The 17,438-nt window shown below is 38.6% G+C and overlaps 3 protein-coding genes across 4 annotated transcripts in view; 1 reads left to right on the top strand and 2 right to left on the bottom strand.

The window, feature by feature from the left end:
* Positions 1-9,502, top strand: part of LOC105175507 (protein MOR1) — a 19,382-nt gene extending 9,880 nt beyond the window's left edge. The window contains exons 22-54 of one of the 2 annotated variants that reach the window (XM_011097959.2): positions 746-853; positions 964-1,069; positions 1,146-1,225; positions 1,307-1,456; positions 1,542-1,617; positions 1,691-1,815; positions 1,896-2,006; positions 2,090-2,239; positions 2,345-2,419; positions 2,509-2,590; positions 2,702-2,829; positions 2,906-3,007; positions 3,091-3,165; positions 3,471-3,566; positions 3,652-3,753; positions 4,056-4,157; positions 4,373-4,555; positions 4,661-4,772; positions 4,938-5,014; positions 5,097-5,176; positions 5,889-5,951; positions 6,099-6,222; positions 6,475-6,597; positions 6,678-6,755; positions 6,927-7,085; positions 7,191-7,349; positions 7,510-7,607; positions 7,703-7,859; positions 7,945-8,064; positions 8,166-8,261; positions 8,384-8,455; positions 8,557-8,851; positions 8,937-9,502. In XM_011097959.2, coding sequence (XP_011096261.1) covers positions 746-853; positions 964-1,069; positions 1,146-1,225; positions 1,307-1,456; positions 1,542-1,617; positions 1,691-1,815; positions 1,896-2,006; positions 2,090-2,239; positions 2,345-2,419; positions 2,509-2,590; positions 2,702-2,829; positions 2,906-3,007; positions 3,091-3,165; positions 3,471-3,566; positions 3,652-3,753; positions 4,056-4,157; positions 4,373-4,555; positions 4,661-4,772; positions 4,938-5,014; positions 5,097-5,176; positions 5,889-5,951; positions 6,099-6,222; positions 6,475-6,597; positions 6,678-6,755; positions 6,927-7,085; positions 7,191-7,349; positions 7,510-7,607; positions 7,703-7,859; positions 7,945-8,064; positions 8,166-8,261; positions 8,384-8,455; positions 8,557-8,851; positions 8,937-9,190 — 3,918 coding nt within the window. In that variant the 3' untranslated portion in view covers positions 9,191-9,502. Of the gene's footprint in view, positions 1-745; positions 854-963; positions 1,070-1,145; positions 1,226-1,306; positions 1,457-1,541; positions 1,618-1,690; positions 1,816-1,895; positions 2,007-2,089; positions 2,240-2,344; positions 2,420-2,508; positions 2,591-2,701; positions 2,830-2,905; positions 3,008-3,090; positions 3,166-3,470; positions 3,567-3,651; positions 3,754-4,055; positions 4,158-4,372; positions 4,556-4,660; positions 4,773-4,937; positions 5,015-5,096; positions 5,177-5,888; positions 5,952-6,098; positions 6,223-6,474; positions 6,598-6,677; positions 6,756-6,926; positions 7,086-7,190; positions 7,350-7,509; positions 7,608-7,702; positions 7,860-7,944; positions 8,065-8,165; positions 8,262-8,383; positions 8,456-8,556; positions 8,855-8,936 lie in introns of both variants that reach the window. The other variant, XM_011097958.2, reaches the window with a different exon arrangement.
* Positions 10,366-12,059, bottom strand: LOC105175506 (dof zinc finger protein DOF1.4-like). The gene has a single exon (XM_011097957.2). It carries the CDS (start codon positions 11,594-11,596, stop codon positions 10,715-10,717), a length of 882 nt encoding a protein of 293 aa, XP_011096259.1. The 5' UTR covers positions 11,597-12,059; the 3' UTR covers positions 10,366-10,714.
* The window catches only part of LOC105175504 (splicing factor 3B subunit 2), a 6,599-nt gene continuing 3,715 nt past the window's right edge, over positions 14,555-17,438 (bottom strand). Inside the window, exons 6-18 of the mRNA XM_011097956.2 lie at positions 17,343-17,420; positions 17,145-17,237; positions 16,895-16,981; positions 16,696-16,797; positions 16,455-16,574; positions 16,305-16,367; positions 16,052-16,194; positions 15,803-15,884; positions 15,656-15,714; positions 15,517-15,562; positions 15,187-15,278; positions 15,036-15,105; positions 14,555-14,936 (exon numbers count right to left, since the gene is read on the bottom strand). Of these exons, the coding sequence (XP_011096258.1) occupies positions 14,865-14,936; positions 15,036-15,105; positions 15,187-15,278; positions 15,517-15,562; positions 15,656-15,714; positions 15,803-15,884; positions 16,052-16,194; positions 16,305-16,367; positions 16,455-16,574; positions 16,696-16,797; positions 16,895-16,981; positions 17,145-17,237; positions 17,343-17,420 (1,107 nt within the window). The 3' untranslated portion in view covers positions 14,555-14,864. The remainder of the gene's footprint in view (positions 14,937-15,035; positions 15,106-15,186; positions 15,279-15,516; positions 15,563-15,655; positions 15,715-15,802; positions 15,885-16,051; positions 16,195-16,304; positions 16,368-16,454; positions 16,575-16,695; positions 16,798-16,894; positions 16,982-17,144; positions 17,238-17,342; positions 17,421-17,438) is intronic.

Here is a 17,438-nt window from a genome sequence, read left to right as displayed (position 1 = left end):
TTCGACATTCTTTTTGCCTTCTGATTTTCCCAACGTTGGTCACCATTCCTGCAGCAACTTATTGCAGCAAATGACATCCCTTACATTAGCATTTATTCCACATTTGTAATGGGCAAACTAAACACCAGAATGCCGCAAACTATACTGAAGGAGGAAGATAAACACCCGCAATTCCATTTTGTCTTTGTCTATGACTTTCCGGCATTTCGTCATCACAAATGTTGGGTGAAATTGCAACTACTTAGTATTTGTGGTTCTTACTTTTTTTATCAATCAAATAGATTGAGAGGTAGATCTTAGTCGATGTCATACTGCTATTATTGGATTTTCAAACCCCAAGAAAAATATGTTTTCATGGGTAATTGGATATTTTCTGTGTTGTCGGGCAGTTGGTTTTTCTGATCTGAAAAGTGGTAAAGTGCACCCTTACTTCTTAAGTTGCACATGCATTTTCTATGGGGAAAAGGGTAATCATGAAAAAGGACTGCAGTTAATGGTCAACCTCTTCTATGTAGCGGTTTAAGTCATGTCGATGACTTGCTTGGGTAGTTTCTGAAACTGTCAATGACAAGCATAACTGAACTAATATAGATTTATGGAAAAAGTGGTCCATTTTTCGGAAGGTGAGGTGATATTTTTTTCATTTTCTAATATTGGTAGGATTGGCACGTTGTTCAATATCATTGGAACTCTTTATTTTCTGTAAGCACATTTGAGCTAATTCCTTGCTATTATTCGGTTTCAGCTGTATAAAATCATGAAAGAGCACAAGAATCCCAAGGTTCTAAGTGAAGGCCTATTGTGGATGGTTACTGCAATAGAGGACTTTGGTATTTCATATATTAAACTGAAGGTGCTTGAAGCTCCTTTGGACAAATTCTAATTTTTGCTTCTGATTTTGTTTCTTTCAGAAATTGCTTCATGAAGATTATATTAAGATGTACTTTCTTTTTCTTATCACAGGATTTAATTGATTTCTGCAAGGACATTGGTTTACAATCTAGTGCTGCTGCAACTAGAAATGCTACCATTAAGCTAATTGGTGCTTTACACAAGTTTGTTGGTCCTGGTAATAAAAGTTTCTGTCTGTTATTTTATCATGTTATTCAGATGTTAACAGGGACTGACAACTACTCTCCTTATAGATATTAAGGCGTTCCTCTCAGATGTTAAACCTGCTCTTTTAAGTGCCCTTGACGCGGAGTATGACAAAAATCCGTTTGAGGTAATCCTTGGTTGGTGTTTAACTGTCTTCTCACAGGCATCTATCTGGTTTGGCCTTCACTACTTTATTATTGGTATGCAGGGAGCATCTGCAGCTCCTAAGAAGACTGTGAAAGTAAGTGATTCTACATCATCCATGGCTGCTGGTGGTGTAGACGGTCTTCCACGTGAAGATATTAGTGAGAAAATCACCCCCACTTTGTTAAAAGGCCTGGAGAGTTCAGACTGGAAGGTGTGATTACGTATAGTAGAGATAGACATCAAGTCAGTAAAATATTTAAAGAGGTCATGCTGACTTTTCTTTGTGTTTGTCCTAGATTCGCTTGGAGTCTATTGAAAGTGTAAATAAAATTCTGGAAGAGGCCAACAGGCGTATACAACCAACTGGAACTGGTATAATTCCTTATTCTGGATTGGAATCTATTGGGATTCTGTATAATGTGTTAACTCATTTTCATGCTTCCAGGAGAGTTATTTGGAGCTCTTAAAAGTCGTTTACACGACAGCAACAAGAATTTGATTATAGCAACGTTGTCTACAATTGGTGCTCTTGCATCTGCAATGGGACCGCCGGTTGAGAAGTCAAGCAAGGTTCATTTTCTCAAATATAGTCTATTATCATTTTGTCTTAAAGTTTAGTTAGATAATTTACATTGATATGGTTCATGCAGGGCATTCTTTCGGATGTTCTGAAATGCCTTGGCGACAATAAAAAGCAAATGCGAGAGTGCACCTTGAGTACTTTAGACTCTTGGCTTGCTGCTGCTCATCTCGACAAAATGGTCAACCTTACACTTCAGAAATTCTTTTTCCTTCCATCCTTGTTTCATGTATTGTTAACCTTGTTGCATTTTCTTCCCTTTAGGTCCCTTATGTAACCGCTGCTCTCACGGACACTAAGCTTGGTGCGGAAGGGCGCAAGGATCTTTTTGACTGGTTGTCAAGACAACTTGCTGGATTGTCCGATTTTCCTGATGCTATACATCTGCTAAAACCCTCTGCATCTGCTATGACGGTATTTTTCTCCCGCAAAGTTAAACTTGTCCTGTATAGTTTTCACTGGTTGGCATTTGCCTCTATATCAATTTTTCTCATGATATTTGTATGGTTAACTTTCCAGGATAAATCAGCAGATGTTCGTAAAGCTGCTGAAGCATTCTTTAATGAAATATTGAGGGTTTGTGGACATGAAATGGTATGTGTGCCGCGAAGTTCTGAAGCTTTGTTAGGGATCTTTTGACTCCACCAGGGATCATAGTTTGATCGATTTTGTTCCTCGTGTAGGTGACAAAAAATTTGAAAGATATACAAGGTTCTGCTTTAGCTATTGTTGTTGAACGACTGAAACCATATGGGGCTTTTCAAGGTATTCTATTTTTGTGCTCTAGCTCGACCCAACTCCCATCGAAAAGATAAAAGGGTTTTTCTATCTTGCGAATCCCTTCATTGAATTTTATGGCTGCCTGTGGGCTCGCAGAAAATTTCGAAACTGGTAGATCGATTTCAGCAGGCATAGCATCCAAAACCAGCTCAAAGGTTGGAAAGTCCAATGCTTATGGAGATCGTGCATCTTCATCACGGCATGGGAACAGAGTTGCATCTTCAGTATGTTTTCATGTGGTTGAATTGCTTAATTTTTTGAATCATGGCATATATGTTGATCAATATCCTGTTCTTGTAGAGAGCTGTTCCTACCAAGGGACCAAGACAAGACTCAATCATGTCTGTTCAGGACACCAACATTCAGTCACACGCTTTGCTCAATGTGAAGGACTCAAACAAGGTATGAAAACTTTGGCAGTTGATATACAATAGCTTAACTATTCCATACATACTACATATGTGAACTGACTGATTGTTATGCAGGATGATCGAGAGAGAATGGTCGTGCGCAGATTCAAGTTTGAAGAATTACGTTTAGAGCAAATTCAAGATCTTGAGGTTTCTGCTTGAGCATCTGTTGCTTGATTCTATGCTCTATCCTTTCTGCTTGAGCATCTGTTGCTTGGTTCTTATTATTACTTGGACTAGCATACTTATCAAGATGAATAGGGATTATAGAGCTTTCAGAACCTTTGTTTTTCGTCTACTCTTGTGATTGTTAGTTGTTGTAGTATAGGAATAAGGTCTTGATCTGTTTTATTGATCTCAATGTCAGGATGCAATTAAGGCGCTTGATCAAATTATTGCACCTGAAATATTTATCCTCTTGATGTTAGTAAATGCTTCTACTTACTTTTCAACAGAATGATATTATGAAGTACTTTAGAGAGGATTTGCATCGAAGGTTGCTAAGCACAGACTTTAAGAAGCAAGTTGATGGGATTGAGATGCTGCAGAAGGTTCTTTTAGTGTAATTTCATGGTTTTGTTAACATGGCATCTGAACGGGCTCTTGTTTGACCTGGCATTCTTATTGGCATTCCAGGCTCTTCCATCAATTGGAAAGGAGTTAATTGAAGTCTTGGATATACTCTTGAGGTGGTTCGTGCTGAGGTTCTGCGAATCAAATACATCATGCTTACTAAAGGTACATGTATATATAGCTTCTCAAGTGTCAATTGTTAGTAGTGCCCGCTATCATGTTCCACAAAACATCTCATTTCGTAAACTGGGTACTTTAATATTTATTCTAGTTTGGCAAACTATAAATTAATAATTATCTTACAAGGAATATTCTGATCCAATATTCTATTATCTTATTGGCTCAGTCTTATATCACATTGAATACTTTTGTTCTTTTTTCTTCTAATATATGTTCTTTTCTTGTCTTTTCTTTTTCCTACTGTCACTCACTTTTCGCCACTTACGTTTATCCACAACATTGTTAAGGTGCTGGAGTTTCTTCCTGAACTCCTGGAGATGTTAAGGAATGAGGGTTACACTATGACTGAAGCAGAGGCTGCAATTTTTCTTCCTTGTTTGATTGAGAAGGTAAGAGTCCTGTTAACTGTTAGAAGAGCCTTCCTTTTGTAGGATTTTCCTTTCTTTAATTTGATGGCTGCTAATGCCTGTGATTGCTTCATAATGGAATAATTTTTATTTTAATTTGCTTTCATTTTTCATGATTGACAATGATTCTTCTATATATTCTTTATCTGAATGTATTTGGTTTTTCTTTATCTAATGGCTATTACGTTTGGCTGCAGTCTGGACACAACATTGAAAAAGTACGAGAAAAAATGCGGGAATTGATGAAACAAATTATCCATGCATATTCACCCGCAAAAACTTTTCCTTATATTTTGGAAGGCTTGCGTTCTAGAAACAACAGAACAAGGATTGAGTGTGCTGATCTTGTTGGATTTTTGCTGGATAATTACGTAGCTGAGGTAACTCTTAATGTGCCATTGTATTGTGGTTATCATTATTTATCATCATCTCAACTCTTAATGTTTTTCCTGTTTTGATATGCTGTACTTGTTTTCTTGTATCAGATAAGTGGGCAATTAAAGTCCTTGCAAATTGTTGCTTGCTTAACTGCTGAACGAGATGGTGACACTAGGAAAGCAGCTTTAAATACATTGGCAACTGGATACAAGATTCTTGGTAAGTTACTAACTGCAGATAGAATGGTGAAAGTTTAGACTTCTTGTTGGTACAAATAGCTTTTCAATCTCTTCAAATTGGTGGGGGCTCCAGCATCATTAAATAGGTACAAATTCATGTTTTTCATTTTTTGTTGTCTCATATGCAAATTAATACATGCAATAGGTGATGACATTTGGAGATTTGTTGGAAAGCTTAATGAGGCACAAAGAAGTATGTTGGATGATAGATTTAAGTGGAAGGTTTGAACATCTTCGTGCTCTGCGTTTACTTCTGTTTCCTTTTCCCCCTTCTACAGTCACTATACTTATTTGTATTGCTCAGGCCCGAGAGATGGAGAAGAGAAAAGAAGGCAGGCCAGGGGAAGCTAGAGCTGCCCTAAGGCGTTCAGTGAGGGATAATGGGTATGCTTTGTTCTAAAAAGTTGTTGCTTTTACCATACAGAACTTTGAGCAATCTCTTGGTGTGTTCAAAAGGTTAAGAATGCTATTATTTTTATTTATTGCACATTCCATTATCAATTTTTAGCCTAGAAATTATTATCTTAATTTAAGAGGGATATCTTTGATCCGGAAAGGGAAGTAATTATTGTCTCGTTCAGCTCATTAGCTGTGGTTTGAAGTGGTAGGTGAAGTTTCCATTTAAAAGCTTATTAGCTTGCAAAGTAAGGTTTACCAGAAACAACTGGACGCCGGCTTCTGTGTGTGAGCTCTGTGGCTTACATACTAAAAGTCAAGGTTTTCCTTCAATTTACTCACTGCAGACACTCTGAACTAATATCACCAAAGGTCCTCTGTTGCTCTCTTTCCTTGACCAATTCAATTTTCAAGCCATATAATCTAGTCACAGGGAATGATATAAAAACATGTGCAAGGAGCAAGTATCAGAGAATATGTAGATACTCTAGAATGCAAATATATTTTTAAAGTACATGTGATATGATGAAAATCTCATGAAACCGATTCCAACTCGTTCCATTAAGGCCAAGCATGCCTTAATGATTTTGTGGTTAAGTTATTGTCTTGCCTCTATCATTTGGTCCTGAAGGAAAGAACACTTAACATATTATTCTTTTCACTTATGATTTTGCAACTTCTTGGTTTCAATGACCTGCAGGTCTGAACCTGCCGAGCAAAGTGGGGAAGTGTCTCGGTCTACAACTGTCCCAATCTTGAATCGGTATTTGATTCTTTTTACTTACATATATTCTGTACAAGCACATGCACTCAGTGGTCCACTACTTTGCCTTGAGCACGTCCTTTTCGTAATACAGGACCAGTCTTACTCAGCTTGCTTCAACTTTATTATTATGATCTTTTGTTATAGGGAGAATTATGGTCATTCTGAAGTTCACACAGAGAGACTGCCGATCACTCGAACATATTCTGGTGTGGGCCCCACAGACTGGAATGAAGCTTTAGACATTATAGCATATGGTTCTCCAGAGCAGGTTGGCTTTGCATACATATGTGGAGAAGCTTAGGAGTTTATGCCAATGATGTAGAAATTATTAAGTACTATTATTATAGACATTATGGCCAAATGCTTGAATGATACCGAGATCTCTTTTCCATAACTTCCCAACTTTGTCCAGCTGAAGATATCTCAAATAACTGGATTTTTCTCTTTGATACCATACCAGCATTTAGTTACTCAGAGATTGATATTTGGTATTTATCAATGGAGGCCTTGTTTACTGCAGTCTGTAGAAGGAATGAAAGTTGTATGTCATGAGTTGGCACAAGCAACGGCTGATCCTGAAGGCAGCACAATGGATGACATAGTAAAAGATGCTGATAGACTTGTTTCATGCTTGGCAAATAAGGCAAGTGTTCTATTATTCTCCTTTTGCAGCTCCTAGTTATATTTATCAGAACCCCTCAGAAATAGTGTTTCTTGTTGCAGGTGGCAAAGACTTTTGACTTTAGTCTTACTGGTGCCTCTTCTAGGTCTTGTAAATATGTGCTGAACACTCTGATGCAGGTAGGAGCTCTACTTTTTATTAATCATATGAATGTTGCACCTGATTCTTACTTTAGTACAAGTTGGACCAAGAAATTTGGACTCTGACTTGAACTTACAAAGCTAAAAAATTGAGAATAGCTTTATTCCAGTCAACCTGTGTCAATTTAGTCTCAATTCTTTTTGGTGCAGGCTTTTCAGAACAAGAGACTTGCTCATGCAGTTAAAGAAAGCACCCTTGATAGTCTCATCACTGAGCTGTTGCTCTGGCTTTTGGATGAAAGGGTTCCGCAGATGGATGATGGCAGTCAACTTTTGAGAGCTTTGAATGTTCTGATGTTGAAGATTCTGGTAACCTTTTGCCGTAAAGTTGTCTATAAGGCATGGGCAGGCGCGAATCTTTACTTTTTAGAATATTTACATTTGCTTCTTTGCATGATTTGATTTTGAGTTCAGGATAATGCCGATCGTACCTCATCATTTGTTGTGCTTATAAATCTCTTGCGACCTCTGAATCCATCAAGATGGCCTGCTCCAGCAACAAATGAGACTCTCATTATTAGAAATCAGAAATTTTCAGATTTGGTCGTTAAATGTTTAATTAAACTTACTAAGGTAAGGGTTTTTTTTTATTTCTTTTAGTGATTTTTGGTATTGGGTAGAACATTCGGATATGTTGTTAGGAATTGTTTCTTTTTTGTTCTTTGTATAGTTTTATTGGCTTGATCTGTACATACAATGTTTGTTTAATCTGTCCCACTGGTATGTGATATAGGTCTTGCAAAATACAATATATGATGTAGACCTTGATCGCATCCTTCAGAGCATCCATATATATCTTCAAGAATTAGGAATGGATGAAATACGGAAGAGGTACACCTGATAACTAGTTTGCTGTGCTGTAGTGGTCCGCGTGACTGAATGTGTATTAATAACATGTTTTTCTCCTTTATGTGTATTTCTTGAAGAGCGGGAGCTGATGACAAACCGCTTCGCATGGTTAAAACTGTTCTGCATGAGCTTGTTAAACTTCGTGGAACCGCCATAAAGGGTCATCTTTCCATGGTCCCAATTGACATGCAACCTCAACCTATCATCCTTGCCTACATCGATCTTAATCTCCAGGTATATGGCTTACTCTTGACTATTTGGTTGTTTGGTTTGTAATTTGTAAATCATTGCCTCATATACTCGCAACGAAATTGAGCAGACCTTGGCAGCTGCAAGAATGTTGACGCCAACTGGGCCTGTTGGGCAAACTCACTGGAGTGACTCGACTGCCAACAACCCAGCGCCTGCTGCAACACACTCTGCGGATGCACAATTGAAGGTACTTTTGGTCTGTAGTTAGTTGCGGACCAAGTTTGTCTTGTTACTTTCTGCTTTCGCCCTATGTTGTTCTTACGTTTCTAACATGATTTCATATAACAGCAAGAATTGGCTGCAATATTTAAGAAAATTGGTGACAAGCAAACTTGCTCGATTGGTCTTTACGAACTATATCGCATAACACAGTTATATCCCCAGGTAAATAATCTGCAGAGAAATTGATCTGTCCTATATTTATTTTTATTCAGTTCAGTACAGCCTGTGAATGCCCCTTATATATGTTCACCTATTCATCTTTCATTTGCAAACTTTGCTCTCAGGTTGATATTTTTGCTCAGCTGCAAAATGCCAGCGACGCCTTCCGCACATACATTCGAGATGGTTTGGCGCAGGTTAATGTGTATATATATATATATATATATATAGCGACGTGTTATTTAGTTGATATATATAGTGACCTGTTATGAGCTGTTTAATGTTGTTTCTCTGGCAGATGGAAAGAAATGCAGCCGCAGGGAGGACACCTTCGAGTGTGCCCCTGGCTACTCCTCCACCAGCAGCACTCAACCTTTCCCCCAGATACGGCCCTCTATCCCCTGTAAATACAAACCCATTAAGCGATTCAAGAAATATGAATACAAGAGTTGAACCAACAAATTTTAGTTTACCCCCGTCGTATGCTGAAGATGACCGGCATGTTAATGCCAGCTCTCCAAGAGTTTCCAGTTATGAGCAAGCAGGGCTACAGCAGAACATGGAGGAGTCCAGAAACGACAGATTACCATCTGGTGGTTAGTTAATTTAATCTAATCTGTTGCAGTCTATTTTTTTTTTTTTGTGAGGATATCACCAAATTATGTGCTTTCATTGCAGTCTCAAATGGAACATTAGATGCTATTAGGGAGAGGATGAAGAGCATCCAATTAGCAGCTTCTGCTGGGAATCCTGAGTCCAGAAGCCGGCCATTGATACAAGTAAATGGGAATCTTAATCATCCTCCTGTTACAGAAGGGCATGGCAGTGGTAATCCTGTGCATGGTGGGATTCTTCCTATGGATGAGAAGGCATTATCTGGCCTCCAGGCTCGTATGGAACGTTTAAAGAGTGGGTCATTTGATTCTCTGTAGGGACGGGATACGAAGTTGCTATCATTCTTTATTGCGGTAGAGTACCCCATGATGTGCTGATTTTGTAAATGGCGAGAGTGTACTATTGGCAATCCTGCTTGATTCTGCACATGCTCTAGTAATTTTTGTTTCAGAAGCTTTGATCTTTAGATGAATTGCCTAAGTTCTCACTGTGTGGCAGTATTAGTTGTATATTGAATTGGTAGCGACGAATATCAGGCATGCAAAAGCAGGCCTTTTATATCCAAACTCGAAAGATTTTGAATTATGCATGGCTTGAAATTACTTCTCTTTCAACGCCAGTTTGCCATTCTCCGTCCTTAATTGTCGCTTTTGTATATATTGAAAGCTTTGAAGTGTTTATTATTGAGAGATATTTGATAGAAAGAAATTCAACATTTTACTTTCTCACTGAAACTCGAGGTCTTAAGCATAAAGGCGGTCCCAAGGATAGGGGTGTAAATGATCCGAGTCGAGTCGAACACGTTATTGTTCAATTTTTTTGTTTGAATTATTATCGAGTTTTAAAAATTGGGTTTGAATTTGGTTTTATTACTATTTGAGTCGAGTTTGAGTAACTTCATATTTTTTAATATATTTTACTATTTTTGCATTATAATCCAATTGAGCTTGAACTAAGCTCAAAAGTTCGCCGAACAAAATTTTTTTGTTCAAATTTGGTTTGTTAAAATTTATGAATCTGAGTTTAAACGAGTTTTTATCGGTCGATTTTAAATGAGTATCAAATAATTTGATTATTTTTCAGCCCTACCCAGGGATGAGTGTTCGGGCCCGAGTGTGTTTGGTGTGTGCGTGCCTAAGGGTGGATGGCTAGAAGCCTAGAACCGGGAGCAACAATTGGATCCCGCTGCATGTTTCATATACTGAGAGAGTCATAGAACAAATAAAAACAATGTCCTAAAAACGCTTAGAAAAAGATAATAAAATTGCAAAACAAAGTAGAGATATGTTGCTTCAAGAAAATAAGCCCTTCTCAGCTGATTACAACTCAGTTGCCTCAACAAGGTCAGAACTATTATTATTCTCCCAACAAATGAGAACAAAATCCAGACTGAAGTGCTGAACATATCTACACAAACACACATATCCACAAGAATCTTCCCTCACATATCTAGTCACCCCACCCAGCTGTAGAAGGCCCCATTCGCCAGCTATCAAAATCCACCTCCTAATCCAACAATCCAATCCAACTTTCACATGGATGAATCCTTTCTCCAACAGAGGAAAACACAAACACCACAAATTGGACGTACTACGTATGTCCACTAGCCTGAAACTGATACTAAAAAGGACAGCTTCAAACTATGGCATGTAACTAACTATCATAGTTACACATTTGACAGCCACAACTGTACAAATGGAACTCATGACATGGTTAAGGTTAGGGCAAGCCCTCCTTGGACTAAATGATCGAACTCAAATCCTTCAGAAACTTATAACTCACATAGTCTTCTTCATTTAGCTGCGATCATGCAGTATTCAATCAAGATCCTTCAATCTTGTCTAGGGTTTGGTCTCCGCAACATCATCATCCCATGATATATTCAGGTCGGCTGAAGTTAACGCATCGATCTCATTCCAGTTCCAGCAGTTTGGCAAGTCCATAGGGCTCATGCTATCCGGGCCAGGCCACGGCACACTGCTAGTACTCGGAATATTGACAGTGGTGATAGATGATTCCTCCAGGGAATCAAGATTCCCACCGTAGTTATGATCATATGTATAATTTAAGGATTGATAAGATGTTGGAATCAAAGAAGCATTCATATCAAAAGTGCTTAAACTTGAGAATTGAAATTCTGTGTTTGAATTCTGAGGCGCTGATACATTCAAACCTGTAGAACTGATCGTGTTTGTGCCATTGCTCCCCATGAAAAGCTTCTCGGGGATGCTAATACTCATGCCGTCTGTCGTTTCATGCAATAAGGGAGACGAAGAGCGAATCAAGGCCTGGTAAACAATCTCAGGGATTCTTTTCTGATCACCAGTAGAGAGAAAGTTGGGGAATTCTTGCTGGAGCGTGGTGGTGGGGAGTGGGACTGTGGTGGCGGAAGTGGTGGTTGCCACTTTTGAAATAATCTTGGGACGCTTGTTTTTGCGGCCACCGCCGACGGGAACATTTCGGAGAGTGCCACCCTTAGTCCAGTGCCTCTTGCAAGATTTGCAGAAATGGCGAGGCTGAGATTTGTTATAATTGTTGTAGTAACAAAACTTTGTATTGGTTGAAGCACACCTCGGACACTTCAAGGGCTCCGACGACTGGTGGAGTGGCTGTTGCCGCCTTATAGACGGCGATTTTGACAGCTCCGCGGTACCTGACTGCAGCAAAGTTCGTCCCCAGTCAAGCCCTTGATCGCCGGAAACCTGTTTACTACTCAAACCCATTCCTAAACTGAATCCACGAAGCAGGATGATCAAATCAAGATTGTAAACAAACTCTTCTATATATGTACCCTCCTTCCGGACAAGAAATTAAGAAATGTGTGCGTGGAACAAGGAGAGATATATAAATTAACGTACGAGGAGTATTAATTAAATTATGCAGATCACCAAGAGAAAGAGTAGGTAGTAGGATGTTGCAAGGGATGTAATAATCATCATAGAGATGGGAATGTAGGTGTGAGTGTAGTGTAGGTACGTGGTTGGAAATTAATGATCGAAGATGGGTGTCTCAGATTGTCTATCTCTTTCTATATACCTCTTTTCCCTATCACTGTCCATCAATCTATCTGTAAAACATTAATAATTCCCGGGGAGAAGATCGCAATCACTCAAGCTTCTGTGGTCCACTCTCCCACACCCCTCTTCATTTATCTATGTGGGCTGCACCCTCTCTCTCTCTCTCTCTCTCTCTCTCTCTATATATATATATATATATATATATATAATACAAGCACAATTACTAGCATAACACTTACTTCAATCCTAAGTTTCAAAAGAAAGACCAATACAAGAGAAAAAATACACTTTTCCACACAGTCAATAATGGGTTCTATATTGGGTATAATTTAGCAACACTCACTAACATCACATGCCACCAAAAACCTCAAAAGAAAAAAAAAAAAACTGATTTTGAATGCAAGTTTGACGTATTTATACGCTAGCTAGCTACCACAAGCATATATAAAAGAATTAAAGAATCCTAGTTGGAGTACCCGGACATGCATATGTCAATATTTTGGTCGGTCTGCGATGAAATTACACAGATGCAACAGAGTTGTAAATGGATAGTAAAGTTGCAGCGGAGTTGTAAACAGTTAGTAGAGTTGCTATTCTACTAACCACGCTTTTAACTAAAGCTGCAGTTATTAGTTTGTTTTAGTTAGGTGATTAATGAGTTTAACTTTCTGAGCTTATTTAAAAATTCCAGACTCTAAATCTTTTCTTGTACACAATGAAATCACCACCTCTCGTCCAAGCTTGCGCATTTCTTCAGTCTGAAACCTCATCACGTCTGCTGTCAGATTTGCATGTATAGTGTTGTTGGTGGAAATCCTCATAACACTCTCAACTAGTGCGTGAAATAAAAAAGGTTGTAAGAAGTATAAATAGAAAACAATAATAATCAACTTTGCAAAGGTTGAGAAGTAGAAAGTTGTAATAGTAGTAGTTTAGGTATGGTGGTGAAGTGAAGGTGATGGGGTTAAAACCCAGTTGTCAACATGTGATTCCATCCCCACCCCCACTGGCCCCCCCACCCCCATCCCCTATATGTTTGAGGCATGTTATCACATGCACAACTTTAAGTATGAATTATGATTTTAGATGCTATGCGCTATTCTTGGGATAGGGATATCGCCTCTTATAGCTAATTGGGTGGTCTACATACCTACCAATCTTATAATAAATTAAAATCTGAATGCACTATACATTATAAATTATTCGACGAAGAGTATGTTATGATCAGTTCAATTCGACTAGTTGATGTGTAAATATTTATCAAGAGTCAGGTTATTGATTGCGAAAACGTTTTTGTAGTGTGTGTTTCTAGAAATGGGACAGATGAAGATAACAAATAATATACATCCAAGGGAAATTGTCAATGGTCATGTCTCGTAAACGCATCAACAGTTGAGTAGGATATGAAAACTACTTGTAGTGACTAAAGTCGGCATCATAGTCACAAAAAGAATAATGATCCATCAAGAATTAAATGTCTGCCCCCATAACACGACTACTCTGACAATTCTTGGCGCTAAGGAAACTTAGAATCGCGTTTGGGGATGAGTCCAAAATCGAATTACTTACTGGGAAAATTTTGTGTGTAAATGAGAGTGACGCCCTGCCCTGCAACCGAATAATTGTCGGATACATCATATGTACAAATTGGATTAGTATAGTCGAGGGTGGATGACCATTGAATTCTTGGTATTATATCCACCTTAAGCTTGTTTTGTTAAATAATATAATCATGATTACTGGACGACTGTGGAGATCAGTGTCTGTCTTGAGACCTATTAATTTTACCCAACCCACGTGCTCTCATAATCTGGTGGCTGCTTTGGCGTTGCCGGTGGATTGATTAGCGTCATCCTCCCAATTTTTTTTATGACTTAGGATTATATTTTATTTGGTGTGTTGGAATGATCAAAAACGTTACGATTGCCCTACCAGTGTCGAGAAAATGCGAACATGTGGCCAGTAGTCTTAGTTCATCTCAATACAAGAGAAAGGCTTAAGGCAAAAGCGACATGTTCTCCAAAGGGTTACAAAAGAAATTCCTGTTGCGGACTTTATCATATACGAGTTACCATGTACATAGAACAACCCACCCGATAAATCTCATAGAACCAAGATGCTAGAGCTAGACAACGGAAAATGTTAGACTGAAAGTCGCTGCTGAACAATTCGTCGGCTTTATGTGCGAAGAGCTACATGATTCCATCATTACAAATACGACACATGTGAACCAATATGCAGCATGTTAGAAGATAAAATACAAGGTTGGTAAGCAATTCCTCGGACCTTTTATTTCTTTATGATTCCAAGCGACATGGATCCATCATTACCTAAAGAGAAGAAATGGATTTGTTTTGTAGACATGTAATGATGAAAAATATTGAAGCTAAACGGGGACAGATTTCCTAAGATACAGCCACGGAATGTGATTTGATACCCACTCCTGTCTTTTCCATCTTAACTTGGTAAAAACAAGCCCTTCGCATGAGTCATGCCCGTGCATCACAAGTGCACTAGTTCCTGCTGGTTCATACGGTTTTACCTTCAGACCTGTCTACCCCTTTACCGTAATTTTTCATTGTCAACGAATTTGTAGTATTTCTTTGTTTTTTTTATAATTAATTTATAGCATTTCAGTTTGTAGCAGGAATTTAACACAAGACATAGGGAGAAGATTTTCATTTCCCCAAATGAGAATATATATATAAAACAAAAGACAATGACAAAAGGCATAGGTACGCCCATGCCCAGTCCACTACGAGATACTGAATCGTACATCATTGAGTAAGAATCCTGCTAACAAACACACAGCTCTAGTATGATGATCAAAGTCGGGAAAGGACAATGGTCACAGTCGTACATGATTTTCCATGGTGAAGTATAGCAGCAACAATTACATTGGACAGTACAAGCAGCAGCATTAGCCCTTAACATCTCCCAAAAGCAGCTGCAAGTAATAAAACCCAAAACATGCCTAAAACTTGAAATCCTTCTTCTTTGATTTGCTCTCCTTTTCCTGCATCTTTCGTTTCCTCTTCTTCTCATTCTGGGCCATTTCAACAAGTCAGATATTCTTTCTCAAAAACAAGAGAGACAACAGAGAAAGTACAAGGGACTTAAAAAAGAATTGAGATGCTGCATGTACCTCCGCAACCATATCACTGAAATCTTCCCGCTGATTGCGCAATTTCTCTTCTTCTCTGGCTTCCTCGTACCTGTGACAGAAAGAAGAGTATAAGCTAGGATTACATGTAACAACCAGTCAATCTGAACAAACAAACTTCTCATCCACTGACTTGGCAGGCAAAACATTCTCCATGACATCCAACTCTTCTGGTGCTAATGTGACATCAACTTTATCTGATTTCTGCCCTCTCAGCAAATCAACCTGACAGAGTAGACAGTTAACAGAGAACATCAGGGGAGCACCACATCAATATACAACAATGCATTTCTTAATATTTCCTAGTAACATGTCTATAGCTGTTTCCACTTGCTAGTGACATCATACACACAAAAAAAAAACAAAAAAACAAAAACAAATCGATGTGAATCTCATAACGCAACCAATATCTGAACCTTGTCAGGTAAAAAAATCAAAACACAGAGAGGCTCAGTTTCCTTACCCTTTTAGCACCAGTTTTATCCTGTGTGCCAGTGTTGATCACATACCTGTGGGGGAAAGGAAATATGAGAGATCCATTAAGAATGCAAGATTATATTTCAAATGAAAGTTGAATTCATCACTAGACGATGAGGGCATACGTGTGGCTTGGTGCAAGCAATGTTCCAGGTGCTATCTTCTCTTCTTTTTCTTCAAGCACCTAATGGAGAATTAAACAAGAGTCACTTCCTCCAGAAACAATGAAAAGAAAAGGGCAAGGGGGTGGTGAAAGATCAAAAGACAATTACTTGATAGAGAGGCCTATCAGGTTCCTTCCTCTGTTGCTTCCGAAGATCAATAACATCAGGAGTTTCAACGCCAGTAGGAGTGCTAAAACCCACCCATTAAGAACAAGCAGGTCAGAGCAACTCAAAAGAGATATATACACAAGATGCCTTACTGACAGTCATAATTACAAAAATCATCCATATTGCTACTATCCAAAAATTCATCGTAGGTACAAATTTTTATAGAGCAAAAGAATGTATGTATATTACCTGGAAAGACTGTCAACAGATTGAATGCCATCCTCCAATTCTGCTTCCTCCATCTGTTCTTCCTCTTCTACTTCCTCTTCCTCCTCCTCCTCCTCCTCTTCCTCCAGGTCACCCCAATGCTTTGTCTTGTCAACTGGTTCCTCCTGAAAATCAGTCTCCATACGAGTCACATGACACAAGCAAATGCCTAACATAATTCATTCCGAAAACAGAAAGCATGGAGGAACAGTTGTCAAATACTGTACCAACTTACATCATAATTGGGCTGTTCTTGTTGCAAAACACCAAAAACATCTCCATAGAGAGGGCGCCCATACTAGTTCAGAAACGAAAATACCAAATGTAAGAAACATGGAGAATAAAAGCTCAGATTAACAGTGAAAGAATTGAAGTTAAAACCTACTTCATCAACAGGTGGTTTGCCCCAATCTCCATGCCCATAGCCAAACTTAGCTCCAGGTGGAATTGGGGCATTCAGCCCCGGAATCTTCAGATGAGGATAAGATGGTGGAGGACCATACCTCTGCCGTGGCAAGATAGTATACCAATTGCAAGTCACCAACTCATTCTCAAATAACAAATTCTCAATGAAATATACGTATGAGACAAACTGAATATCTTAAACAAAGAAATACGTCCTCAACCTGCATATTGATGAGCCAAGGAGGAGGGGCACCTTCAGGCATACCAAGAGCCTCTTTTAACTCCTGTGAAAGTGTCCCTGGTTTCATTTCTCGCAGTTTTACCTAAAGCAATAACACAGGCAATCAATACCACTAGATGATCTTGTCAATGGTACATTAGATAACCAGGGATATCTTAGTAAATATTCCCAATATGTACCTCAAATTCCTTGCCCTCGTAATACAAATCACCATGAGTAGTCAATTTAGGTTTAGTCTGATGCTTGAAGAAGGCATCATGGAGGACCTAAAAAAGTTGAAATAGAAAGTTGTGTCTCAAAACCCCAAAAGGGAAAAGTAAAAATAAGAGAATGTGACGAGTAAACCCCACTGAAAACCAATTAATAACAGAAAATTACATGAAAAAAATTTGGACCGTAACAGCAAAACTTATAATACTTTCAAAAGACCTGATAATCAATGTCCATCTTTCCCATTTTAGGCTGCATCCTCTCGCGTTGTTTTTGTTTCAACTTTTTACTGTCCTCCTTCTCAATGTATGCCTGTCAAAAAGTTACAACAAAAGGCAGCAAGCTTAGAAAAGATTGAACTATCATATCAGGTCAATGAATAAGAAATAACCACAGTGAGGAAAAACTGAGTCTCACTTGTCTAATTTTCTCAATTCCTGTGGCAGCAATAAAGTCAGGAAGTTGAAAAGGTTGCTTTTCAATACCTCTTTTTTCCTGCAAAGCAATTAGAGA

Source organism: Sesamum indicum, linkage group LG12 (assembly GCF_000512975.1).
Source record: "Sesamum indicum cultivar Zhongzhi No. 13 linkage group LG12, S_indicum_v1.0, whole genome shotgun sequence".
In the NCBI taxonomy this organism is placed as follows: Eukaryota; Viridiplantae; Streptophyta; class Magnoliopsida; order Lamiales; family Pedaliaceae; genus Sesamum; species Sesamum indicum.
The sequence above is the reverse complement of the archived record's forward strand: the minus strand, read 5'-3'. Positions and strand labels throughout refer to the sequence as shown.

Coding starts and splice junctions, on each gene's coding strand:
- LOC105175506 (XM_011097957.2), bottom strand. CDS start 11,596: ATGGGTTTGAGTAGTAAACAGGTTTCCGGCGATCAAGGGCTTGACTGG.